The 27,897-nt window shown below is 42.9% G+C and overlaps 1 protein-coding gene and 1 long non-coding RNA gene across 4 annotated transcripts in view; one reads left to right on the top strand and one right to left on the bottom strand.

The window, feature by feature from the left end:
- The window catches only part of LOC111259031 (uncharacterized), a 50,977-nt gene that overhangs the window by 15,248 nt on the left and 7,832 nt on the right, over nt 1–27,897 (bottom strand). For both annotated transcript variants that reach the window (XM_022830704.2, XM_022830701.2), the window contains exons 2-3: nt 8,097–8,178; nt 27–849 (exon numbers count right to left, since the gene is read on the bottom strand). In XM_022830704.2, the coding sequence (XP_022686439.1) occupies nt 27–849; nt 8,097–8,178 (905 nt within the window). The remainder of the gene's footprint in view (nt 1–26; nt 850–8,096; nt 8,179–27,897) is intronic.
- LOC111259033 (uncharacterized) lies at nt 2,957–9,250 on the top strand. 2 transcript variants are annotated; one of them, XR_002679384.2, is made up of 5 exons: nt 2,957–4,364; nt 5,480–5,878; nt 6,936–7,252; nt 8,109–8,212; nt 8,810–9,250. It is a non-coding gene; the product is annotated as an uncharacterized LOC111259033 (long non-coding RNA). The 2 variants fall into 2 exon arrangements; XR_002679383.2 differs by having other exon boundaries at nt 2,957–5,021.

The following is a 27,897-nucleotide window of genomic DNA, read 5'->3' as shown; positions in this document are numbered from 1 at the left end:
AGTGTGATGCTTTACTGTGTACTTACATTTTGCAGCTTGCGTCGGTTAGTTGTACATCAGAAATGTTTTCTGCCAGTTGTTTGAACGTCTTCTCGATATCAATGCGCAAACCAGGCCGTTCATGCTGGGGATGCTCGCAAGCGAGATTTTCCAGTCGTACGGTTATGTTCTGCAGGAACGGTTTACTCGGAATCTCCGGTGGGGGCTCTTCGGGATGTTTGACGCTGTCGATGTCCACGTACTTAGGGTTTCGCGGGCTCTGCGGTGACTGAGAGGCGGGCCCTGAGGTGCTCGTCCCGCTAGAGGAAGCGAAAAAGGTTGGACTCTGTTGGTCTTGGCTATCAGATTCGGAGGCTGTTCCTCCAGTAGGAACTGCGACTACTCCGTCAGACACCTCCGCGGTCTGTACCCTCCGGTCGGCCACCGCGGGGCCCTTCGTAACGGAATCGAGAACCTCTTCAGGCTTCTCTGGGGGTGGTGGTAACGTGGTTGTCGCTGCGGGCGCTGCGGAATCTGTGGTACTGGTGTACGTGGGCATCGTCGTCACGGAGACGCCACTGCCTACTGTAGCGGCGGCTGCTGAAGCGGACTGATTTTGATGTTGTAGCTCATTCTTAAGCTCCGAATGTACTATTGAGACTCCTTCAGGGGAGGAATTACCGTCCGCGGATGGCGAACTGGTCTCCGTCACGCTCGTGAGAGCCGTTGCAGAAGGAAAACTCTCCGTGGCAATTGCGGACGCCGACGTTGTCTTCTGAGATGCGAGCTGGGCCTCCCGAGTAATGGCATCCACCACTTCCGCCGCTGTTAGCTGCTGCTGCTGACTGATCGCGGTCACCATAGTGTTCTCTGCAAATAGCCACCGTAGCAGTAGCACACTTTATTAATCTTCGCTCCGTCTACGCCGTGGTTAAAGCGACCCCGGCATCCGATCCCGGCCCAGCGTCTGATTCGATCCTGCTCAGCCTACTGTCGGAAGTCAGAGGCTGAGTTCTGACCAGCGTCAAACGTGTTCCCTCTAAACGTTGCTGAGTCTTATCGTTCGATGGAAAAAAGCATCGCGTAATATCATTCTCATCCTGACATTCTAACCCTCTGATCCCTCCAGACGGACTTCATAATATTACAACTCCCTGCACAAGCTATACTAAGTACCATGATTGCTCGCACTGTAGTAAGGTATGTCGGAAAGCCCACACATCAGATAGTGTCCACAAGCTTCATATAACCTTCTCCAGTATTCCCAGTCACGTAAGCATAACCGTTTTTCTTAGGCCTGACTGATTATCCGGAAGCTAATATGCACGAGATCAGGTTTTCCCTGGATCTTCACCTGTCTGTTCAGCTTAGATAGCTTAAAAACTGACTCCTTTTCTTCGGTCGGCCGTTCTGTTGCCGGCAACGTTTCAATGAACTTTACGATCCTCTCTAACTGCAATCTAACCACCCACGTAATTTTCATCGGATTACAAACCACATTTAGATCAATTGCACATATGTATCCGGAAAGAAAAACTACTCTGAACATTATACAACATAATCGTACATTTTCTAATGTTATGAAGTACGTCTTGTAGAGAAAATTACGTCTTCCACAGTAGATGTAGCAGTGATGTCCTCACCCTCTTAGCGAGTTGCCAACCGAAAGGAAAATAGAGATAACTTGAAATCCGATGTATGCTTATATTTTTCTCCAAAGCTGCTGAGACGAATGTTGTATGTATGTAATGTTTATCGTTATTTTTATTCGCCTTGGCGTGCCTTGGTATTTTACTTGACCTATTCCCTAATAGTTACTTGTTTTTAAGAATTCTACCCTCTCCCACAAAAGATTAAAAGTAAATTTTATGGCATAAGTAGTTTTTATATTCCTGCTGTGGTATAAAGGAGAGTCCTTTCATTTGGAACACGTATTGCTATCGGCAAAGCCTACAAAATCTCTTTGTCGACTACCTACTCAACATCCTAAAAATATAGTAGCGTACATATAACCTAAACATAATATATTTGCCTTATTTGTAATGTTGCATACGGTATATGCAGATATAAGAAGATTATAAATAGGAAAAAAGATTTTACGCGTACAATATCCCATGCAACAAAATAAATGGCATTCAGTCATCGTTGAGCTAAAAAAAAGACCAGACCAAGCTTAAAGCTTTTTCCTTGGTCGACTCTCGGCTGGGAGTTTCCCACAGCCTTAGTGTCTTGAGACTCTTAGTTCACTAGTACTGAAGCCATGAGATGTAGGCGCTACGTCGCATAGCCGCGGATACTTCACATACGTCTTCCGCCTAGCATTGCTAGTACTTTTTCCTTTCTTAGGAGACATCTCCGTTCTTGTAAGCTGCCTAACGACCCGAGATCTCAGGTCGTCGCTGCTATTTTTCGTGCATGAGCTCATAGCCTTAATATGATTCGCGCCTGCAACTTGACAGTATTTCAAGTTCCTCTCCCTCCTCTACCAAAACCTAATAATAAATAAAAATTTGCCCATTAATTCCTTATTGAGGAAGCTTTTGTTTTTGCGTGTATGAGCTCGGTAAACATTTTGTGCACAGATGTCCGTGACTTACCCTTTATGACACTTGTTTCGCTAAGGCCTCGGCTATCAATGGGACAAGCCTTACCGGCATCAGGTAAATATTCACATTCTTACTATAATAGAGATTACCGGTTCAAACAAAGTTTGAGCCGGTAGAGTCTATTATAGCCTGAATGAAACTACTCACATACATTATACCATGTATCATTAGCTATTACGCCTGCAATACGAATAATTTTATAGAGGTGACTTTACTGAGAGAAAGCATCGTGCTTACGCGCCGTGTTCGGTGCCAGGTAACCACACTCCATTTTACCGCCCTGGTGCGTCGAACTAGACGACAACAGCTGGCTACCTCGTTATGGAAACGCAGTGTTTTGTTGGATGACGGTCTTGCGATGCGTCGTCACACAAACGTGAACAAATAAAACGTCCACGTGAAATGCCTAGAGTCGTGCTCTCAATATTGACTCAGCTCCCTGTGCTCTTGCGTTACCCAAACAATAACGACTAACGTGCATGAACATAACAGAGCGATCTAGCCGCATTAAGTTATCAAACAGCGGGTCCATCTGTTCGTCAAAGCAAGCGTTAAAACCTTGTGGGGCAACCCCATTCCTTCTATATGCCTACTCTGTGCCCGCTTCGCGTATGAATTGAGGGTACGGATGTATCAGAAGCTTAGTTAGTGCTAACGAGCTAACCAGCCAGCTGATTTCCCGACAAATCAAGCGGCAGTTGTGATTGCAACAGCAGCAACTCATTGACCGAAAGATCACCACTTTTTAAGGAAAAGTGTGGCTTTCTTCTGTGGAGTTCTAGCAGGGAACAGCATTATCATAGCCCACCGACGCGACAGAGCCACTGCTGTTTTCGTACACTCGTGCAACACGTTCTGTAGCTCTCTTCGTGGGCCGCCGTCCTGGTCGCTTATGGACTATGATATCTGCTCTACAAGCTACTGCTGTTATGTACAGTTCCCCTACAATTGAAATGACTACTGGCAAAAGCAGATTCTAGGGGTTCTAATGCTGTTCGGACACTATAACGAGCTGTAGCTTTTGCTAGCCGTTCAAAATGACTGAACGAATACACTAACGGATCCACTAAAGGACCGGCAAAAGCGAAATTGAAGCGTGTGTTGCGTACGGCAGGCGACGATATAGCAGTCACGTGGCCCGCCAGTTCCTACTCGTCTGACGACAGCCATCTCTGTCTTACTTTTTCACCACAGAACATAACATAACTCTGACCGCACTGCGATGTCTCGCCTTCTTTATCTGTGACACTCCCTCTACTTTAGTCCGAGCTGGGTTCCTCCTTCACTAGTTCGCACCGTCGCCTTACCCGATTTCTTACGCCGCCCGTTTTACACCAGTCTGGTCACGGCACCGTCATCTACCGAATTTTCGATTGACATTGGTTAGCCAGCGCAATCCCACCAAATAGACATAATGGTAGTCGCTGCAATGGCAACAGCAGCAGCGGTTTGACGGGGTGAACGAGCGAGCGGTCACCCTTCTCTCCATTGGGTCCTTTGTTGGCCTAGCCGGCCACTGCCGGTACCGTTATCTTCATATCCGACTAAGTTCTTCTTTTTTGTTGTTAGCAGTGACCCGACGTGCCGTTGCTGTCCAATAGCCAAATCCCCCATAGCCCAAATGCCGCATCGCAGCTTATAAGAAAGAGCAGTCTCGTGGGGACCAAGATCAGGGAGTCATGCAGAACGGGAGCGCGAAAATCAAAAGAAAACGGACGCGCGAATCGCGAAAGAACAGCGAGTTGAAAGGAGACCACGAGAAAAAGGATGAATGTGATGGTAGGGGCAATCCCGGTGGGCTCATTTAGGCCGACACTAGCTAGCCAAGCTAAACATTGGTTCCCCATGTCAATGGGATTCTAGTCGCGTCGAACGTGCGTACAGGCTCAGTTCCGCCCTGGTTCTGAAACCAGCCGCAACAATAACGGAGATGACGACCGAAAGGGGAACATCTCCCTTGTTTTCTGTCTCGCCTTTCCTTGCCTTCTCTTTCTCAGTAGGAAGAACCCGCAGTAGGAAGAAAATGTGCTCAATCGGCCTTGATGCTAGAGCCCGTCGCTTATTGCCCCCCTTTTGTGTACCTTGTAAACACGTTTCGTTCTATCATGCGACTGCTGCGTAGCGTGTATTTCACGTGCGTAACAAGCAGCCGCTGGTAGGAGTGCACGCCGTGAATGAGCCTTAACTTTATTTGCTAACACCTTCCAACTATCACTACTACAGCTTGAGATTCTTGACCATTGATTTTGCCGTTGTAGTCAACGCAACAAGACAACGACGGTAACTCACGACTAAAGAGATGAGTTTTACATTAGAAAACACAGTGTTAGATACGTGTTGTGTTGTCTGTGGACACGAACATCGTTAATATTAGCATGCTGGGCCTATGATAATTGTGCTTCCTAATTGCGTTTCGTATAAGCTGCATGTTTTCAGGTAAGGCCTGGTGCAAGCAAAGCCATTAGAATGTAAATCTTTCAAAAAGTTCACGTACTAAATAGTAGCAAGAGTGTTCGTTGCAGCGACTATCGGTCCTCTTTTAGGCATCAATATCAAGATTGCAGAGAAAGAACCAAATTGGGTATTTCTCTCGCTATCGACGTGCTCCGTACCCCTGGCTTTGATCGATTATATATCCCATCTAATACAGGATAATGTCACGAATAGTACATGCTTATTGAATCTCAAACAGATTAATAAATTCTTGTCTTAATAGAACGCAGATTATATTTCTAGAGAGAAATTCAGTTGGCTCATGAAAAGTACTCTAATGTCAAGTGTCCTAACCTTCGTTAAGTATTCGCACATTTTCTGATCGTTATAAAGCATCTCTATGAAAGCAAGCTCTTTTGCTTCTGAATTTGCTAACAATTCGGGTTCGTTACCCTTTATAGATGAATCGAAACTAATGATGAGAAGTCTTCGTTAGTCTTACTCGTTGGCTAATATCGTGACGCCGGCATCGTCATCGGCAGATAAACCAGGAGCATGGAGAGTTAGAGGGAGCAGTTGCTGAAGGACTGCTTGAGAGCCCAAGTCGAGATGCTTGCTCCATAAGCTGCAGCAGAAGTATCTCTGCTAACTGTAATATATGGAATATGTACATATCCGCTTCATATTCTAATTGATTCATCTAATAACGGCCAACGTTAAAGGCGGCTATTATTGCCATCGACTGCCTTATTCTTCTGGAACAACCTTTAAACCCTTGAATCGCCTCATGAGACCTTGATACAATGTAGTGAGAAAAACATAAACGAACTTCACCGGAAACTAGAAAGATACAACGCAGAGTATGTATCTAATAACAAATTCATTTCTTTCTTTAGCTAATTTAAAATTAAGATAGTTTAACAAAAATGGTTCACCTCATACCCTAGACAACACTAGAGTTATTTCTATTCGAGTAGTTCGTTAGTGTTTCAACATGTTGAAATAACATTTGGTTGCGGATTTTTTATGTGAGCAGATATTTGCAAGCCAAGTTTGGAATGTCTGCTCCATTCTACTGGACGAAGAAACCCTTTGCCTGTGCTAGTATTGTTTACAGATTTTTTTCTCTCGCTTAGCTTGAAGTATCAGAGATCCTTTTCTGTTAAAAATTTCTAACATCCATAGCTCGAGCATTTGATTGGTAAACGACTCCTTTAGGGTAAACGCCTCCAACTCTGTCGAAGGACTTTGATTCTTTCAACCGACTGTTGGTATCCTTCAACCCCGTCGAGTTTCTCTCTCTCTCTCTCTCTCTCTCTCTCTCTCTCTCTGTAGAACTCCTGGCTAAACAGCCAACGTCGTAGAACGTTTTTAGGCAATAGGATCAGCTTAGCGTCCAACCCTCGCAACCTTAGCTCAAGCGGGAGCATTTAACAACAATAAGCTTAGTCGACGACCTCCGCCGAAGTCGTAGTGTCGCATGCTCGTCATATCAAATATATATCGATTCCACGACGGCCATATCTTATAATAACACTCTAAACGGCTGCAAAATACAATTAGCGCTCGCTCAAACTGGAACGACTAACACTGTGATATATTTATGTAAAATCTTTAGTTCTGAGGACTCGAGATGCCGAGGCTATAAACTCGAATGAGATTTTTGTGACCGATAACTAATAACAGGTAAAATCGCTTCGATTTTACTTTTACCAATATAATAAAGCACATTTGTTTAGGCTAACTTACTAATTATATATGCCAAAGTATAGTCTATTAATAAATTCTAATATTGCAGCACCAGTTTGTGAGTCACCATTTTCTCGAGTGATACGTGATGGACATTACTTTGGGCACACAGTATTTATTTCTTTGATAATGATTTCGCCAGAACACTACAAGTAAACTTCTTTGCAGGTGGATTTTGAACAAGTTTGCATATACTCTTCATGCTGTCATCGTAGCGCCATCCACATTACGAAAAAAAAACAACTGCTTTTTCGAAAGTGTCCTTCGTTCGTGACTACAAGACAAAGCAAACTGGGGAGTAAAAAAAGCATCAAAAAACTGAAGTCAACTAGTAATGCAACATAATGCAGAAACGTTGCATGGCATTTCAACTACACACTACACGATGAATACTTAGCCTACTTGACGCTTTGAAGAAGGCGCTGTTATGTATGTGACAAGGAGCCTTTGGAACTTTGCCCCACATATACAAACAGAATAAACAGGTGCATTTTAATAGTTCGTTTTTCCTATGTTATACCTCAGCCGTTGCTTTAAAAAAGCTTCTGACGAGCGTTCGCTTAAAATGACGAAATGTTTTTTAATTGTGAAGTTAAACTGTATTTTTTAAACACGTGTCTGGTAAAGCGTCAGCCAATATTCAAGTGTTTTTTACAGCAACTACCAAAGCCTTTTTTTCGATGTAGGAAAGAGTATTTTCCCTGAAAACCACCTCTAAGGACGATCGACTAAGGATCAATTCTATAAAGCTACGCTCTATGAGGCTGCTTTATAGAGACCCCTACTACTTAATAGTAGATCGAATCTGTCCGTATGACTTCACGGCGCTTTTGCTACGTCGAGCTTTGGCTGCATGTCCTTTTATTTAGATGCATACACTTTGTTGAGTTATTATCCTACGGGTTATTAATATATTGCATATATATTTTATAACCTTTCAAATTTGCAATTATATTGACTTTTATTTACAAAGAATGTTGACTCTCTTATAACAAATATATTAAGGGACCATATCCCAATAGGTGTATATATTGCGCTGGGCATATATATAGGCTTTGGATCTGCACGGAAGTTTATCTACAAATAATACCCGAACCCCACTCTTGGAATTTGACGATGTGAAGAATCGATTCAGCCTCGATGATAGGCACCAATGTTGTCCTTTATGACTAGACTGCGCCGTGCGTCCGTCTAGTCCTATGTCGAATTCTTTTCGTTAGGTGAACATCAATTGGCCTGCGCCTATCTGTTTAACCTATCCATCTTACTGTCCTTCTCTGGATATAAACATATATACATTGCAATAGTTATTATTATTATTTTGTTTACCTTGTTGTGTAGGAGCAACTGCGGCTAGAGCCACGACCACCATTAAGAAGAGATGCATCGTTTCGCAGACGTAGCGGCACAGCTGAAATTCATTAAAGAAAGCCCAACAATCCGTGGTTAGCTTCTGTTTACAGCTCGTTTATAGTAAATGACCATTTCGACTGCTATACAATTAGACGCCATATAGAACGTGTTTCAATGTCTCAGTAATGAGTAGTCATAATAATTAATTCCGCTCCCGTAGTAGATTTATTAGTAAAATTATAATGCAGAGTAGCTGATCTATCCTCGTTGTCGTAGGCGATCAGCGTTTGACTTTCGTACTTAGTTTCATGTTCAATCTGAAGCGTCAGCTGGGGAGAGTGTAAACAATTTTTACTGACTAATGTCACAAACGGCCGCCGGAAAATGTTTTTGACACCAATCGGTATTTATGCTTTCAAAATTTTTATTTCATAGTAAACTTTACGGTATCGCAAAGGATTGCACTCGCAATAATTTCTAGAGAAACTATACCAATGCCTTTGTTATTTTAAATTTGACATGTTTGTAAAATAGTGATAATTAGTGTTATTATTGATATTATGATATCAATAACATCGGCAATCGAAATCGGCATGTTTAAGTCTGCTCTTCAAAGCATTTTCTTTACTTGTATATTGTAAAAATGAGCTTCTAGCTAAGCTAAGCCATGTTTATTCTTCGGTTTTCAGGAAACCGAAGAGTGGCTTACATACGTCCTCAACAGAGCAGCCCATATCCACTAGAACACGGACGGGCCAGTTTCGCCAATTTATCGGCAACAAAGATTTAGGGTGCTCCTTTCAAGTATTCGGAAGCCTAAATAACATAGTTTATTCGGCATAAGATATACACTGTAATATCGAACAAAAGTACAAGAATGTACAAACTAGAAGTTAATAACATGTTGTTCCGAAAAAATTTCATAAGTTTACTACCTAAATCAGCTGTCAACAATGGAATTATATATTCCTTTCAATTAACGTTAAAATAAAGGTAGTAATAATAACTATTATTATCTCATTGACTGGATTTGCATTGATCTGATAATATCACTAAAACGATACAAATTAGCAACATATGTAGGCGTAAAAAATAAAAGCTTCAGATCCGCAGCAAATTAAAAAATAACACATAGAGCTGTTTTTAATTGTTTTCATTTACGTTGGACAAATTTGTTAACTTAGATCTATAATGTCTGGTCATCAGGATAATAGTAAAATGATAGTGGTAGCCAGCCAGGCAGAACGGTTGGCTCGTCTGTTTGACTATGCGAATGGCTGGCGGGTCAGCGATCTTTCGACCGACGCCACTGCCTCGTCCTGTATTTTCCTATTTGCCCCCTCTCCGATCACGGAACGATTGCTGATGTAGACGTGGCAAGGAAGCAAGAGAAATGCATACATTACTGGGATCGAAGACGAGTTGAGCAAGCCGCGGTAAAGGCAATAGCAGAACAACGACGGTAGTCGGCTTCGATACGCAAAGGTGTAGTCCTAGTAAGCCATGACGCTCTTTTGTGAATCTTTCTGGGTTGGTGTCAGCGCCCCCGAAAAGCTCGTCATCGTCGTCCCCTTTTTCAAACTCGAGGGGCGGCGGCGTCAGCGGCAAAGGCTAGGATGACGAATCACTGTGATGTACGTCAGCTAGCCTGACTCGGGGACCGACGCTCTTTTATTCGGGTGGCTCTTGTCGGTCCACAGATCCCAAGAGGAAGAAGAGCTATTACGGTCTGTAAAGGGAGATAAAGCCGGCGCATGCGAGGCAAGCCAGAGTCGCACTCACACACACACACAGATGCACAAACAAGCGAAAGGCATCGAGGATACGCACTACCTTGGGAAAGAGTATATCTGCCGATAGACTAAGTCATTCAGCAATCTGCTCATCCCTGGTGCATTAAAGCCATCATTTCATCTACGGTATTTTTCCTCAGCGGTAGTAGTGCCCTTCCTGTTGCTACTGCTACAGCCCCAGAACGATCATCGTATTATCACCAATCGGAGCAGACTATATGCTTTGACCGTCTTTGACCTTCAAACAGGCTGGCGGTGGTAACTTTTCGTACGCAGCCTTTCATACCGGTCTCGGCTGAGCTTGCTATGCCACGCTAGGCCAAAGAGCTGCTGTTTAAACCAGCTTGGAAGAAAGTTATCTAGGCTAGCTAGGTCACTGACGACGTATGTTAGAAATGCTTAGAAAATGGTTAGTGGAGCGCGGGACGTAACAGACTATGGGGGCGGTTCAATAGACCGGTCAGAAAGCGCGTATGTATATGCGCCACTGTAACGCTATCAGGCGTTTGGTTTTGGGAAACTGCCACTACCAGTGGCCAATGTCACCGATAACCTGTCGCACGTCAAATGCCTGAATTATATCTGCAAGCTTAAGCGAGTAGGCACACCCAGCTTGACATCCCTGGTTCACTTCCAGGTTGAGCAACTTTATTCAAAATTGTTTTTTTATCTTATGGATGACTGGAGTGGTCAACTACAGGTCGTTAGACTGGACGCACTCAGGCAGATATGGTACCTTTGGCAATTTCGTTGAAGGTTAGCAAACTGACGAATAAGGGCCTTCTTCCTGCTAATGCAGATCGGTGTTATTTACTAGACATGAAATGATGTAAGCAAGCCTTCGGCTTTAGCAGAAGATGATATTATAGACGAGCAAAGTTTCGATAGTAATCTTGTCTCAGAGAGACACGCTAATCAGCTTCGGTCCATGTGTAGATTCTCCGCACCGTTGTCTCCAATTTTATGCACTCGCCTCGGCCTTTCACCTTATAATTAAAAACGTATCGTGATGACTGCAAAGGTCACATTAAACGGCCGAGCTGATTGCCGCTGAGATTGTGTACGGCTAGGAGCAGCGTATCAATGAAGGTAATAGTGGATTACGTGACAACACGGCGAGAATATTATTCATGTGTATTATACTATTTGCTACTGTTCCTTGCAATAAATTGAAACTGTGGCTGTCTGATTGCAAAAAGAAAGAAAAAGGTGACTGATGGAGCTTTCACGTTTAACGATTTGTCGTCTAGGAGCAGCGAACGTGCCGCCGTAAGCCTAACCACTGTGGAGGCCAACAATGTTCAGCTTATTCGCAAGCTCGTTCGCTTTATCTATATGTTACTGAATTTATAGTGAAATGAGAGCTTCTCGTTTTTTGCATGAAAACGTGTTCAGGATGGGAAGAGTGGAACGAGCAACTGGGTTGAACTTATCTTGCAGGTTTTCGTTTGGCTGTCCCTAATCCGATCTACTGCACTTTAGCGTAAGTTCCCCTTGCCCTTCTTGAACCTTCATTGCTTTGATTTTGCCGCCTAGGCTTGCCTACCCGGAGTCAATCACACTATTGACAATTTCTAGCTTCATGTCAATCGACGACGGCTCGTCTCTTTTATTTAGAAGATTGCTGTTCCCTGCGTGTTGTTATCCTAGTTGTAGATCACTGTTCTACCCTGCGCTACATTCTAGAAAGTATGCATCGGCGCACCATATCCATGTCAGAAGACGTCGCTTAGTAACCCATGTTTGCTCATCGAAACATCTAACAAAAAACTGGCCAGCTACCTAACAACCAGCTGAACGTCCAGTAGTATTTCTGCCTACCTAAATAGTTTATAAGGTAAAACGGTTAGGCAGGTCAAACGCTGCTACTACAGTACAAGGTCTGCGTAGCCAGCAACCGGGCCAGTGAAGCGGTCGTGTAGTTCTAGTTGGGTTTGATTGACTGGCTTGTTCTCCCATTCGTTTGTTCGCTACTCAGTCCGGTGGTAGTTCAATCAGGTGGACTAGAGGGTCTGCGACAGCCCAGACTATGAACAAGAAAATGAGAGGGAGAGAGAGAGATGCAAGCGAAAGCGCCGTAGACAAAGCTAGCTAGGGTAAACTCAACTCAGTGAGTCTGGTCGCTACGGGAACGCCGTTATTGCAGTCGGAAGAGCCATTCCATCGAACAAACTTTAGAACTTGGTAGGCCACTGTCACCACGACGACGGCTGCAGTAACCCTATAATCCCTTGTTTTGCCCTAGCATTGCTTTGTTCCTATTCGAAATGGGAGATAGCAGTCGCAACGACAACGAAGGCAAAACATCCTGCAGTGACAACGACAATTGTCTTTAATGAACTGGTCGTCTTTGTCCACTCGCCAGCTAGCCCACTCGCTAGAGACTGCTGGATCAGACCAGACGTCAACAACAATGCGCCTAACGGCACCATACAATCAGAAACCAGCGGCCACCATTTCAAATAACTGGCTGGCCATTTAACCCGTTAAAGCTTGACACCTATTAATTGAAAGAGAGAGATTGAAGATTGATGATTAGCGACCGCTGCAGCTGAACGGCAGTTTATATAATGGGTCGTTTGGAGATCGCTGTATCTCGACTACGCCTCTCGAATTGAGCACGATATCTCACAAGCCATTCATACGCTTATACCCTCATACATGCTGCTGTGCATACAGCTTAGCTACAGGGCGCCTCTTTATCTGTCCGTGTTAGTTCGCTAAAAGTAGTAGTATGTAACTAAAAAAATCTGCTAAGAAGATATATATTCAGGGCAGTATGTAGTAGACATAAGGTGAATGGTTTATAGTACAACGATCTTTCTGTTACCTTTTGGCCTTCAACTGCGCTCATGCCTAAGAACTGGGTGATACGAACGCTGAGGAACGTTATTGAAAACAGCATTTCCCGCCGCTAATATTTCTCCTACTCAGCAAGCTGTTGAGCATATATACGTATAAAATCGGTATACATTTATATATACGTAAACCAATTTTATACTCTACCAAACGCTTTCATATATTTCATATATCACGTGCCTTGACGCCCGTGCACGAAGAAAACATCTAGCGAATAGCAAGCCTACTGTTTAACCTCATAATGGTTACATAGCGTATAGTACTACAGCTATATCATTACCGAGCTTAGAATGTGGAAATCTTGAAGAGAAACCGATATTTCAGCCTCCTCTATCTTTTGCTGTGATATACTTTTTGGACGTGAGTCTGTTCTCGAAACACCTATGCAAAAATCCATTGAGTGGAAGTCGGGGCAGCTGGTAGCTCCCAACAACGAACCTTGCTAGATAGGTCCGAAAGGAGCATCCTTCAGTTTCCTTTAGTGCATCTTGTTGAAAAATGGACAGCTCGCCTCTTCAAACATCGAGAAGCTTATCTGCACTCGCAGATCCCGGAGCTCATCGCGTTAGGTCTAATAGTTCAGTATTTCGAATAGCCAAAAAAGCCTTTTTTAAACAAACTGCTTATTCTTCTAAATTTATTCTGAATGTTTTCTGCTACCTTGTTCGACAGCGAAACCGCAGGAAGTAGATTGTTTATACCGTAATAATCATATTATTTTCGATACGTTGAAGGTAATCGTTTGTTTGATATAACAAAACATGACTTATTGTAACTTATTGGGCTATATAATAATAAATGATTATCCTCAGGGCATGATTTTATTCAAGAAGGAAGTTTTCTTTGTCTCGGTGTATGGTACTAAATGTAAGCTCGAAACAAAAGTTAATTTCAAGGTACTGGCTTTGGTTCTTCATGCTACGATTTTTCAGTTGAAAAACAAAAGAGAAACCCGTATGAAATATTCATTCGGCGAAAAAACACCGCTTAGTAGGAAACCAACTTTTGATTTAGATTATGCTATACGAGGATTCTCAATAAAATTAAACAAAAATTAATGGTTGGTGCCCCTTAAACAAGTTCCTATATTATTATTTATTGTTCTACAGAGTCCATCTTGATTTAGAGACTATTTGTCTAACGTAACACAAATCCAAGAAATTATATATTATTGCCAATCATTAAAAACAACACAGCACAAGATATTTTCCCTCGGTGAGCAGCAAAGCTAAGCTTGAACACGGAGGTTACGTTTCAAACTTGAAACTTAATTAACCTTGAGTCCCATAATCTTTTCTGTACTATAGTTCATTAAGTTCACATACACTAGAGTAGTAAGTTCTTAATTTCTTTCGAGCCCGTTATTCATAGTACTTTATTCACCTAAACAGGCCGGCCAGCCACCGGGATACCTTTGCAACGAGACTAGGACCTTATCTTGTTGCAGTACCCATTGTGGCTTCTGCGTATTAGGCAGGCACCGCTTTGTGTGTGCTCGATTAACTGCCGATACGTAGGCATCGGCTGCCGAAAGGATTTAAAAAGCTATTCAACGGTATCATTGACCATAGAATGGTACTGACTATTGAACACACAAGGAAACCCTACCGATGGCTGGATCCTGCATCCCACAATACTCTTTTAATGGACACGAAAATAGGACACATTCAGAAAGTAAGAAATACCATTCAGAATTGACATGGTGTATCATCTTAGCCTTCCGTCTCCCCTTCCTGTTTAGACGATGATGCAACTGCCGTGTGCAAGAATATAGAACACGTTATTTGGTAAAGAAACAAACGACTTATACTGATGTAAAACGAGACTTTTCAACGTTATCTAAAACTTTTCCACTTGTTGGGAATAACTAAAACATTATGACATTTTGTTTATATCTAGAATAATAGTGTTCTTCTAACTTGCAGAATCAATGTATATACATACACAGTGTTGAACAAAGTGAATATTATCCTTATGCTCCCTGACATGCATTTACAAGCTAATTCGAATATACGCGCCTGTTACGTTGATAATCTACGCGCATGCATGATGATTATGACAGAGCAAGTAACCACACCGAGGCGCGAAGGCTTGTCGGCTTCAGAATGATTGTCGAGCTAGGCAAACTTTCATTCAATAATGTGTGCTTCGAATAAGCTCGGAGGGAACTACGTCGACAGAAGGCTAACCAGCTGGCTGTCGACTTGCCAGTGGCTTATTGGATGATTAGGACATATGACCCTGACTAACCTCAATTGCACGCTTGAACAATTCTCTCAGACGTCGAAGACCTGTCAGCTTCGAAATCCAGGCGAAGGCCAACAAACGACGGTGACGGCGGTAACTGCCTGATACCCGCTAACAGCAGCGCAGTTGCTTCGACGTTTATCTAATTCCTTCTGTTGCAATAAAATTCAAATTAGCACTTGGCACTGGGTTGGCTGGATCGCCTTGCAGCTTGCCACCACCGAAGACGTGGGCAGCCGGTAGAACCACGACGACTCAACAACGTCGTTCTTTCCTCTACTTTTGCTAGCCTCGAGCTATAGGGACCGTCAGTGCAGAGCAGCGTCGACGAACGACAACAGCAACTGCTAGAACCGACGCGCTACCGGCTAAATGCGGCGTCTGCGGGAAACTCTTCATACCGGTAGCTATGGCCCCTGGCGAGGTGATTTCGAGCAATCAAAGTGGGATCTTGAACCCTCGGTTCAAGCTATATACAGTATAACCTTTGTTACTTTCAACTGTCACTACATGAAAGGCCAGAACAGATTGAGATGTTCTTATCGTGTCACGTCACCCGAGACGCTTCTTCGGCCATACGCTCACGCACTTAGATACACCACGAAATCCACTCACAATTTACTAGCTCGCTGTGCCAGTCGACAGAAGCCTTTTAAACCACTCGAGGTTGCTACAAGTGCAGATGGTTGACAAGTCGCTAACAATGGGAAGTGGAGAAACCCCCAGCATTGACAGCGGGCCTTTCTGGTCGCATTATTGACGCAGACTCACAATATATGGACGCTGGTCCCGATATTATCGACAAACGCACATGCTAAGCTACTTTGCGCGGTTTGAGTAATAATGGCAGTGGAACTATTCGGTTACTGAGAAGTGATCGAAAATAACAAAAGTAAAGTATAGAGAAGCAAAATCCACCCAGTTTCTGATTAATGAAGTCGCGGCGTAAGTATGCACCGTTTCTGCTCGAGTTTGTAGAGCTTCGCTGAGTTGTCTTTAAAGTCAAATCATGAAGCTAAGTGTTGGACTTTCGTGTGATTGATGTGGCCGCGCACGATCAGCGCCTATCCGCTTTAATTTTATTGGCCTCTGGTAAATAACTTTGTGGCATTCCTGCCGATACTACTTTGTAAAAACTGGAGGCTTCAATTGGACAGATTGGCGGCCACTGTGCAACAAACCGTAGAGTCAAAGCGAGCTGCTAGGATGCCCTTAAGGCGTTGCGACCGAGTTCGAATGATAATCAAAGTCCCAGCAAACAACACTGACGTGGATCTTTCGTTAAAGCTTTCCAAGGCCATGTCAAAGTCCTGCTGTTGAAGAGCCACTTGAAAGCCGAGGAAAACAAGGTAATATTTGAAGTAAAAGAAATACAATGAAAGCACGGGAAAAATAAAAGATAGTGTTGAACGAAAAACGTGAGAGGAACAAAGACACGTCACGTATGCTATTCTATTTTATGAACGGCTCGGCGAGAGTATCGGGTTTGGAGTTGGTCCTAGGTGTGGAGGTCGGTTAGAAGCAGGGTTAAATAGGGCAAAGCGGATCGATCCGGCGAATGCGTTGCTGTAGAGGATACTTCTTCTGCGCAATTGAGCAACTAAGTACGAAGAACGTTCTGCCTGAAGCGCCTCCGTTTGGACAGAGTAGTCAGAGCCGCTTAGTATCGTGAGACTTGTTGTCTCTCTTGGACGAATCAACGGAGCGACAAGATCCGTCCGATATCAAGCTGAGATACTAAGCCTGAGGCTGTATTTGCTCAACGGCCATCAGCAATGGAATACTAGATTTTAGTTGGCCCTCCTTGTAAGTGAACTTGTAGCGCGTTCTTCTTTCTCGAATCCCATATATATATATATATATATATATATATCTATTTTGATTGGTCTAATAATTTTGTCTACTTGCGTTCCTCGACAGTCTTCATTATAAGAGCTGCGAACACAAACCATAAAGGTATTTTTTTCCTCCAATTAAAGGTATTTCTTCCAATTACTTTAACTTGCAGAGCTGTGCCTTTCTAAACAACTATTTTCGTTGACGTTGCAGAATATGGCAGCAGGAAAACGAATCGCTTAAGGACAAGGAAGGGACACCAAAGATTTACAGTATAAACATCCAAATACTAACAATCTGCGACGCTGATCGACAATACGATCACTGCTTTCCGATTTAATGAACCTAGCTGGTTTCGGTTCAATCTTAACGACATTCTGAACGTTGCAGGTCAATAACGTTAACGCGGCAACAAGAGCAGGCCATCCGAAAAATCTAGCACAAGATAAATTGCACCTGATTTGAGATGGTAAATGAAAAAGGGGGCATTACTTTGCCTGGCGTGGCATGTAGGTATTCACCGGCAACAGACAGACCGACTGGCCTCTTGCTATTTCATTCGACCACTGCCTGGTGGCGTATTGTTACTGCCGCCGGCGTCGCTGTCTGGATTGGCCACCTCCATCAATCTCCTGCAATGTCGCCGGCTACTACTGCAACACGTCCTAGCTTGGAGACCCATCGGGTGTGAACGACGGTCCACCAACCGCCAAAGTGGAAGCGTAGCGCCGTGCTGTGGTATGGTAAAAAGGGGGTGAAGCACAGCACCACTTTGCGTTCGTGGTAGCAGCAGGAGCGACTATATTTTTTCTCCCTTTTCGCCGCTAGAATGCCATCGCCCGTTCACTCCGACCATCCGTAGCCTGAAAATACCAGCAAAGCCAACTACCTGGATTCGCTGCCGGAAGCGGCGGCTCAGCGTCCCTGATCAAAGGATGCTAAACATGACCACTTGACGGCCCTAGCTAAACAGAGTTGCGTAGTGAGCTGAGGAGATAACGTAGCGAGCGGTCATGGGCTGGCCTGCCACCTTTTATCGTTGCACATGCCAGAGCAGACTGCTGCAAGAATAACAGCAAGGGCAGTTTTGCGTAGTGACATCGAGGTCCGATGCTCGAACCGATCATCCATCAATCGCCTAGTTCAATCGGCCAAAGTTGAGTCGAACACAAAAGTAGAACGGGAGAGTAAAGGGAAAGATGGTGGTGAAAATGGTAAAATATCAGGATATACAGGAAGACAATGAGACAGCAAGCCAACGGTAAAAAGCAACGGGCTTGTCTGAGCTGTCTACAGGGTTTGAAAATCTAGGCTCTAGGGGTTTGGGATTTTAGTTTCGAGGAAGTGTAGAAGGCCAAAGAAGAAAAAGATAAAGACGTGGATAGGAACAGACAGAAGAGGATGAACGAAATATGCAGGGCCAAAAGACGTAGGCATCTCCTGTTGTTTATGTCCTAACCACTGCGAACAATACGACAGAAGCCAGCAACATTTGTCAGAAGTGGCACGGCTCACTAACAGCATGCCACGCAACATATTAAATGAATCATAGCTTTGCTCGTTGATTGGTTCACCCAATCCCTGGCTGTATCTGCATTCGTAGAAGGTCTGCTGACACAACAGCTACAGGGTCGTTGTCCTCAAGGACTGCGAGACATCGACCCTTTCAGGGACATCCTCTATTGCAGGCGGCTTCTCGCCGCCGTTGTCGTTACTGCTACTATCGCTAGGAGACTATCAGAAAAAAACAAAAATGGGCCAAAGGAAAATACCTGTTCCTTCATAGATACAATGTACGATTGCTGCTGCTGCGGCTAGAGGGCTAGCTATTGTTGCTATTATTGCTATTGCTCGAATTGCTGTTGATAGATAATGATGCTAGTGAGATGAGAAAGCCATCATGGCAACGGTGAAAAGCTACTATTATTAGTAGTACAAGCGACTGATCTGTGAAGAGGAGCACTGTGCCCTGTACTGTAGATGGGACAGCTCAGGTGGAAGTTTTAACCAACAGACAAAAGCTCTCAAAGGGCAGGCAAACAGAAAAAAAAAAAGGCAAAGAAGGCTCGATAGCGTTGATGACATCTTGATGATCCAACTTAACTCACAGATATCGCTGTACGGAGGAATTTCGGCGTCAGATAACGGCGCTCTGCAACACGACCGATCAAATGCCCGACTGATGGCCAGCCCTCCGCCTGCCGGTCTGTTCGATTCGATCAGTCGTTATCTTTACATCATGTACATGTGTCTATAATGTATTTATCTACTGCCTGTCTACCACTCACTTTGATCAAATTCTTGCTCCATATTCTGATTGAACAACAGACAAGATTTTTAGAACTCGAGAAACGAGCTAAGGGGCAGTCTCCTTGTAGATCGCTGAAGGAAAACGAAGATTAAATAGCAGAATGCATCTAGTTGCCCCCACTCAATATTTCTTTGTATGGTACAACTACGATGGAACTTGTAACAAAACTATCCCACCTTGTGCGTAACGCTATTTAACTTTAGGCAGGCATAAAATTAGGACCAAGAGGACCATGCTGAATAGGGCTACTTGTTTACCATTGCAGAAGATCATCATTTGTGGTTTTGAACGGTTCGAGCGATGTTTTCCGTGCTGCTCTGTAGTTTAAAAAAATGCAGCGGACACCGTCCCCTGAGAACCTTAGAATCTAATTTAGTTCTACGCAACGTTTTTGAATTTCACCTTGTTGCAGACTATTATGGTAAAAATAGTATTTTAATTTTAAATCTGCTTATAAATATTAGCAGGATCCAGGATAACCACAGCATTTTTTGTGCTATAAGCCGTACACAACAGAGCAGTAGTTGCCCCAAAGGGTATCGCTGTTAGCAGACCAGCCAGCACTAAGTATTCAAATGCTTCGTCTCAGGGGAGCCCTTATATGATGAATCCTGTATACTTTCCACATATCTTCCACGCTTTGTTGCGTTCTTAAACAGAGAAAACTTTGAAATTTTCGTTGCTGTTATTCTCCTTTATCCTCTTTCCTTGCTTTCCTACCCGTTCTTGTTCTAACCGCGTGGGCACGCCTCGCGCGTATTCTGACGCCTTGATATTGTGCGAGATAGCGGCATAGAGTGCCATTCCTCTAGTACACGAAGGAAGACCGAGCGGTGTAGCTGTCTGGACGAGGCGAAGCGGCTAGAGAGGACTAATCAGAATGTATCGAAGTGCATTGTACAAGCGAACGTCCTAGAATGATTTTGAGGTGGTGCAGCAAGTTTAAGCGCCATCTGCAAAAGCCAAGCAAAAGTGAAACAGTTGAGTTAGACAGCTCCCTTCCCTCCGTTCCTGGCCACTTCTGCACCGTCCGATAAGGGTCTTTTCTTCCTCTGTTTACGGTCTAAACGACGCTGTTACTATCCGCTGCGAACATGCAGCAGTAGGAACGGCAGTTCCACTGTCTTCAAGAGGTGGAAGTGGCATCAGCAGCAGACGGGGCACAGCTCCCGAAGAAACAACGAAGGTCGGACGAAATTGCAGAACTGTCTTGGATTTAAGCAGAGAGGAAAACAGACACAAACTCGAACTGTTACTGCGACTGATGTGTGTTGGCAGTGTTGCAGCTGTTGGAAGAAACCAGATTGACTGCCTGCTCTATCTGGGCTATACAATGAGATGCGATGACAACAGTACCTTAAATTACCTGTTGTGTACCTATTGCGATAGATCTATTGTAGCGAGCGATACTGCGACTATCTTTGTCGCGCATAGCTTAAGGCTGCTAGCTTACCTTGACTAGCTAGTTGATATGAATGCTTTAATTAATACACTCTACCGCCGCTGCCACTGGGCAAAGCGCGTGCATGTATCTTTAAGCTCCGCGCCCCCTGAGCAAATCTGTTGAGTCTTAGCCAAACTGTCTATAATGTCAGGAAGAAAACAGCAGATAGTACAAGGGACAATGGTGCCAGCGTAACAAAAGCCGGCCGACCAAGATGAACTAGTGACAGTAGTCGATACTGACTGTGCTTTATCAGAAGAAGATTCATAAAGGCGTACACGCGTGATCGTCCATGTGTCATCTGCAATGAGAGGCCCTTGTCCATCTGCTTGATAAAAACACGAGGATATAGCTATGTCGGCGGCACGCATTGCGTGTTGTTAAGACCTCGAAGATCAGTCATGATTGCACAGACAGGCAACAAACGAGCATGCGCTTCAAGACATGCATACTCACGCGTACACTCTGAGAGATGTGGTTACTACTGCTACGTTAGCGGTGTACATAAAGGACAATTGAGTCGTTAGCACTTATTTCGATTTGGGGAGAGAGAGAGAAAGAAACTAGGCTGGTGGCAAAGGTCTTGACTGCTACCCTAACCGGTAGTGAGCAGTCTGTCCCACCGTGACATGAAGGGGCGTCGCTTTAAAGTAAAGCTACTAAGGAAATAGGGCTCGGTAACGGTCTGCCCCTCGACCGGCCCGCACCACGAGCCTTTTAGAAGCAACATATCACCTCTCTAGAACGACCTCTTCATTAGGCGCACATTTGGTTTATGATAGCCGCAGTCGGAGCTTTCAAGGGAAATTTAGGAATTTAAGAAAAGCTCGATTTGAATTCGTCAAGGCTGGCTTGCGGCCCGCTATCCCATTGGGCCCAGTCTCGGCTATTCGTTTTCTCGTCTCAAGACTAGCAGCCCGTAGAAGGGCAGAAGTCTGATCGATCATTGTGCTTTAGTTAAAAGCCAGCATAAAGCGAAAGGAAGAGAGACTGGTTCCTTGTTATTATTCGCTATGAAAGCAACTCTTATATACAAAATCATCATTGTCATAGTCACGAACAATATAGGAATGAAGATCATCGTAGGGCCCTCATTTCTTTTTTCACGTCAAACACCTAAGGCAGAAATATGCTGTTCCCGTCTGGGTAAATGGAACTTCTACAAGTTCGACCCAGTGCAATAAAATGGGTTTCCATTTCAAACTTTAGATACGTCTCAGCAGGAGCGAACTGCATTGTGTTCAACGATCAAAGGCGTATGCGATTCAAGGTTATCAATTCTCGTACAATACAATTTAGTGTCTCTTCGGATTGTTCTGCTTTGAACATAGCAAAGCTTAATAAAGATCAGACGGTTGGCATACAGTCAGTTTCATTGTGAAAATCAAAGCCGACAGCCGAGACAAAAGAAACCGAGATCTGTTGGTTGAAGCGGTCGATTTTGCGCGTCACTGATTATCCGTCTGCGTACAAATGCGCTTCCATTTGTCGGTAACGTGTCTCAACGATTACGTATTTGTTGTAAACCTAGTATTATCTTGTAGATTTGTTATAAAGTTTTCACGCTGCTTCAGTCATTTTGTCTACAAGAGTAAAGTGGAACCCTTTCAATTCCAAAATCAATATGGCATCTACGTCCATTTTGTCCACTACCATTGTCGTGATGTTAAATATATAACTCACTTGTGAAATTTTCGTTCGTGAACTGCACCCTTGGCTGATATGCCCGCTAAATTTTTGGTAATACTCAATAGGGGCAGTCGAGCGAGATAGGGAAGATGAGACAAAAGTCAATCCAACCGAAAATAATTTACTGTCGCGTTTCTGCATTAAGGATTCCCACATTTCGCATACTCCTTCGTGATGATTAATAATATATTATCAGGCGCGTAAACATATGTGTCCATACGTAGGAAGCCGTCAGCGTATCTAATTATTGTAAACAGCCAGCGGAAACTTTGGTCAGTCATCGAAGAGGGGTTGAGGCTCCTTAAAAACAACAAGCGATTGTAGGGGTGATCTAGCCTAGCTAGAGACGATACTAATATTAATAGTGACACTATCATCACTCACAGTAAAAGGGCCAGGAGTATCAGTCTAGACGGTAATAGCTTAGTGGGCAATATATTTGCCTGCTAATCATAGGGACACGTGGTAATCTAGGTTTGAATGCGGGCACAGACGCACATTGGTTTCTGCGGGGAGCTAACCATCTGATGAAATGACTAATGACGTTGGCAGAAAAAGTTCGACATTTAGAGTGAAAAGAAAGAAAACCCGACAAAAAAGCTTTAAAACTGTCTCCGCCTTTCAACCGTTTCACCAGTAATAATGATCGCCCTTTAATACTAAAACAATGACCTGTTACGGGTTCGTCGCAGCGGGCATCACGACACTTACTAACACTATAGGCTGGAATACTGGCTGGCACATTGGTTCCGTGGCATCTTCCCTGACAGCTTATAAGGCGATAGCTATACGAACTATAATCTAAGTTATACTACTTTAGTTCAAAATTAGATTCTTTTAAAAAGATTGCTTAAAGTTCCACGTCTGAATATCAATCGGGAGAAAGAGAAAAACCAATCTTTTTCCCTTCATATTCAGAAAGCTACAATCCCTAATGGTCATCGTATGAAAAGCTGCCAGTTACATGCACGCTGACCTAGAACGATCCTTCCTAATGTTCACATTTGACTTTGGGTTGCTTCTTTAATTACAGCTGCCTAAAAGGCAAGGCCAGAAAGATCTGTAGACAATCACACAGCAATGGTAGCATATAGAAATGCAGAAAAAGTAACATACAGATATAAATAAAAAACAACGGATGGTAGTTGTGACAATAACGCATTTGGCTAACACGGATTATTTTTCTGCGTTCACGAAACGCCGCGATAAACGCGTATACGTATGAAATAAATACAAAAAGTACTAACTAAATCAGTGGATTTCAAAGGAAAGTGGTTTCGAACGAATGTGGAGTAGATCAATATATTCATAGTCGAATGCACTTATGGGTACGTATATACGTATAATATATACGACCGGCTTGCAGTTAGTACACACAAGCGCATTAGGAAGAGATGTATTTTTAAAGGATAAACAGGTTATTTGTTTTCATATTTTCACGAAATTCACTGTAGAAGGAGAACCTCTTGATATCCGTTGCATCAATAGCATGTAACACTTGCCTAATCCAACGACGAAACTTTGTTCCATTTTTGTTTCCTAAAAATCAAACGAACTTCATGTGTCACTCCTAGAAGAAATCATCCCAACTAACGGTAAAAACCTCTTCGGCCTACTACCCGGATCAGCGTATCCGAGACTTCTCCAAGCCTACACCACGTTCGCTTGAATACGCTACGCTACCTAAAACAAAGTAGAGTCAGAATATCAAAGACGTGAAGGGCAAATAGAAAATAAAAAAGAGCTCAAAGGTCAAATAGCAAAAAAAAACGCGCGCCCACGGTCTAGATCCGTATCCTAGCACCGGTCAGGATTTTGCAAATGACTTGTACCAATAACGACAAGACAAACGGTACCGCTGCAACAAGTGCAGTAAATCGACTCAAAGGGGCAAAGGGGCGATCATGACGAAGCGTCATCTTCTTAGATGCAGTAGGGATTCATCCAGTATAAAGGGCTGATAGGTACTGTTTTCCTCTTAGATTTCTTCAATCCTTTTCGGTGGCGGCCCTAGTCACTTGCTGCCTGCTTTCTGTTATCCATCATACACGCTCATCAGAACGTTATACATGCGCGTTTGAGACACGAGATTTGCGAACGCCAAACTCGCCTGTGTGTATTACCAGCAAAGAATGGTCTTATAAGCGAACGGAAACGAGATCGTGAAAATCTTATACTGTACTGCTGATACTCGTAGTTGTGAATGTTTTCCTTGTTAGTTGAGGGGACGACGAAAGAACTGACTGTATTTGTACGTATGCTAGGGTGGAGCGCAACAGACGCGCAGGGGTTGTACAGAGAGACTGTGAGGAACTTTACTGCTAACAATATTTTAGCAAGCGTCCTAAAAAACATTAGCTGTTAGTAATGAATATTAACAAGCTATAAGGTTATTTCTAGGCATTATATTGAATACTATGTTCCAAGGTATAGCTCTCCTTTTGTATTTTGTTCAATCTGCCAATCCAGATATGAATATGATTTAAACGGATGTAGCCTATTTCGGAAAGATATGCATATAAGCCGTCGAACAGCTGAATACGAAAGCCATTGTTCATGTATTAGCAAAATTTTGCAGAGGTCCCTCTTAAGCACGTGGTGTTTGCTCCTGTCATTGAAGGCCCCAAAGACAACACGTGGTACTTCGCGCAGAAAATCTTTTTCTTCTACGGTGATATTAAATTGTCATTTCAATTGCATAGTACAGGTGAGTGATCGTGAGCTACCAGCGACTAACTAGTGATTTTGCCAGCCCTATGATGCTCCTAAAGGAGTTCTAGAAACATAGCTCGCTGAACGTGTCACTCTCTCCTAACATTTAATGCAGGATGTATGGTTTAAAAAAAATGTTCACAAAGATACTACATGAGAGGGTTATTTATCGGATGAGGCTCTATCATTTTCTAAAAGTAGCAAATTAAACATTATCAGACACGAAGGTTCAGGACTCGTTTTTTCGTGAAACGTATTGTAACATAGTGGCTAAACTATTGACAATGACAAACAATAAAAAATATTAACAAGCAGGATTATATGCGCGCTACCAAACAAGTCCATGCATGAACGTGGCTTAGAAAAATGTTTTTTTATTTATACAGCATGAAATAAAAATTCTTAATCCACGTACAATACGGGTTTTTAACAAGCAGCTCTCGACGAATGACTGTGGGGTCCTCTCAAGACACTTTGAACAGCTTCTCTCTAAGTCTATCATTGTTGATAATGTCCTCAGTTACTTTTTGTTGATTTCCGGATTGGTCCGTCAAAAAAAATCCTCCGTAGACATTCTCTTGAAACCTGCTTCATGGTTCAGCAGCTGCCAAAAGGGATATATCATTGAGTTTATGCAAATACAGAATTGTCTACATTCAACTATTTTTTTTTTGTTCTGTCCTCGAGCTTGTCGTTGTGTTCCTGCCGAATTATCTTCCCATGATTCTAACAGAGGAATCTTATCTATTACATATTCTATACAAGGTATATAATCGGACCGCATTTAGACTATCAATTTATTTCCATAAATAAAAGCAGATTGAACAACTCTTTTTCCACCGTGTTAAAAGTGTCATTTTCGACCACAGTTTTTACAGCGATTATGGCTCTAATTCAAAATCTAAACCACTAGCTAGTAACTTTCAAAATACATTCTCTTGTATCTGCACGTAGTTTTTTTTATTTAACGGTATTGTTATTTGAAAGCCTGGTAACGTATAGCTTAATTGCACTACATACAAAAGAGTTCACCGAAAACAATCAAAATCTGGGCCTATAATAGGCCAAAGACCCCAAAAATTCCTAAACGTCCAAAAGTCTCATTAAGACTAATGATGATCATTGGAGCAAGAAATGAAGAACAATTGGATAATAGCTCATTTTCACTCAGATCGCAAAAACAGTACATTCTGTCTCGCTGTAACAAGTTTGTTATTTTGCTCGAGAAAGAACTAGGGTTTATCTAGTAGCAAAAAAGGCGAAGATGTGTGTACTGGTGATGACTAACTAAGCGCGAAAATCTGTTTCAATTCAGATCCTGTAGCCTGTATATATAATAGGTTATATCATTTAAGGTCGATTGACAGCGCCAACTCCGTTCTTCTATAATCTCTAAGGTATACTACAGAGAGATACAGCTCAATTGGCCGCAGAAGCAGGATTATATAATTCAGTTCAATACAATAATATTATTTATAAACTAATCATTCCTCTCAGCTTTGCTTATAATTTGATTGTGGGTCTTACTAGGGGAAGCAGCCAACTAGAAATCGGAGGATATCAGTGAAGTTTTCGATAGTCTGATACACGAAACATATTGTAGTAAAGCCTGATACTTCAATAATAGGAAATCGACCTCAAAACTTACAGCGACCTGCTTTCAAATGCTTGCTTAGATATACGGCTATCTAAAATAGAATATTATTATAAGCATTTTTATTTAACGATAATACGAACACTAAAATGGAACTACGTGGAGGAAAGACGATCTGGAATGAACGTAGTAGAAAGGCTCCGGTTGAGCTCGCTGTTCCGGCCAAGTAAGCCTACCTTAGGCTGGAGACTTTTGCATTTATTTGTACGCATGCGCAGAGCCGTTTATATCGAAGAGAAACGCATTTCTATAAGCTCGCAACGAATATCATTTTGCTAAAGAGGCTCACTGTACTTTCCGATTGCTGCTTCGACCGGAGACATTGGATGTACTCAATGATTAAACCTCATGCAAAAAATGCTACAAATTTTGATGAAAGATAATAAACTTTTAGAATTAAGGATATCGAATCAAGATAATTAGATTTATGACCGCTAATATCTACCACCTTCAACACAGGTAAAAAGGTTAGCAGGAAGTGCTTCATCATAAATATACCTCTCTTGAAAATGAATTCACATTACGTTTGGAAGCGAAGCGATTTAGTCTGAATACCTTAACAAGTTAAACTGTCTTCAACATATTTAAAATCTCTTTATCTTATTTTCGAAGAAGAAAACTCCCGCCAGTGAACAGCACACAACCTGGTATTTACAAGTCTTACTTGTATTCATGCTTGTGCTATACTTATGGGCAACCCCTAAAGGTCACCCGACGGTAAGTTAGACGTTCCCGTGGTAGTGCAGTGGTAACGTCCGTGTCTGCTAAACTTGTAGGCACGTGGTGGTTGAGGGCGCATCCAGACATCACCACCCATTGTTTCGTGTTTGAAGCTTCTCGAATACACTTGGCCGCATTAGTAATAACCGTTTTCTGTTAATCTTTATAATCTATCGATTTGTACTCCAAGATACGTGATGGATTTGTTTCGCCTTTTCTAAGGGTCTCTTTACTTGCTTTTAACATTGGTTCACCTCCATTCTTAACGATTACGTACGTCAATGGGCGTATTAGTCATCTCATAAACGACTCTAAGGTTGCGCTTTACAACAGTAGCAATGATAGGTTTCACCTTCGTCCTTTGCATTGCTTCTATAATAGACTTCCGATGCGTAAGCTTCCTGCAGAACGACGAGCAACAACGATAAAGTCCTTAGCCGCTGGCGGTACCAGTTCAAATCGCATTGTTTGCCGCCGTTTGTCAGCGTTCCTGCAATGCACTGTAATGGATG

The sequence above is a fragment of the Varroa jacobsoni genome, unplaced genomic scaffold, assembly GCF_002532875.2.
Source record: "Varroa jacobsoni isolate VJ856 unplaced genomic scaffold, vjacob_1.0 scaffold_288, whole genome shotgun sequence".
Classification (NCBI taxonomy): domain Eukaryota; kingdom Metazoa; phylum Arthropoda; class Arachnida; order Mesostigmata; family Varroidae; genus Varroa; species Varroa jacobsoni.
The sequence above is the reverse complement of the archived record's forward strand: the minus strand, read 5'-3'. Positions and strand labels throughout refer to the sequence as shown.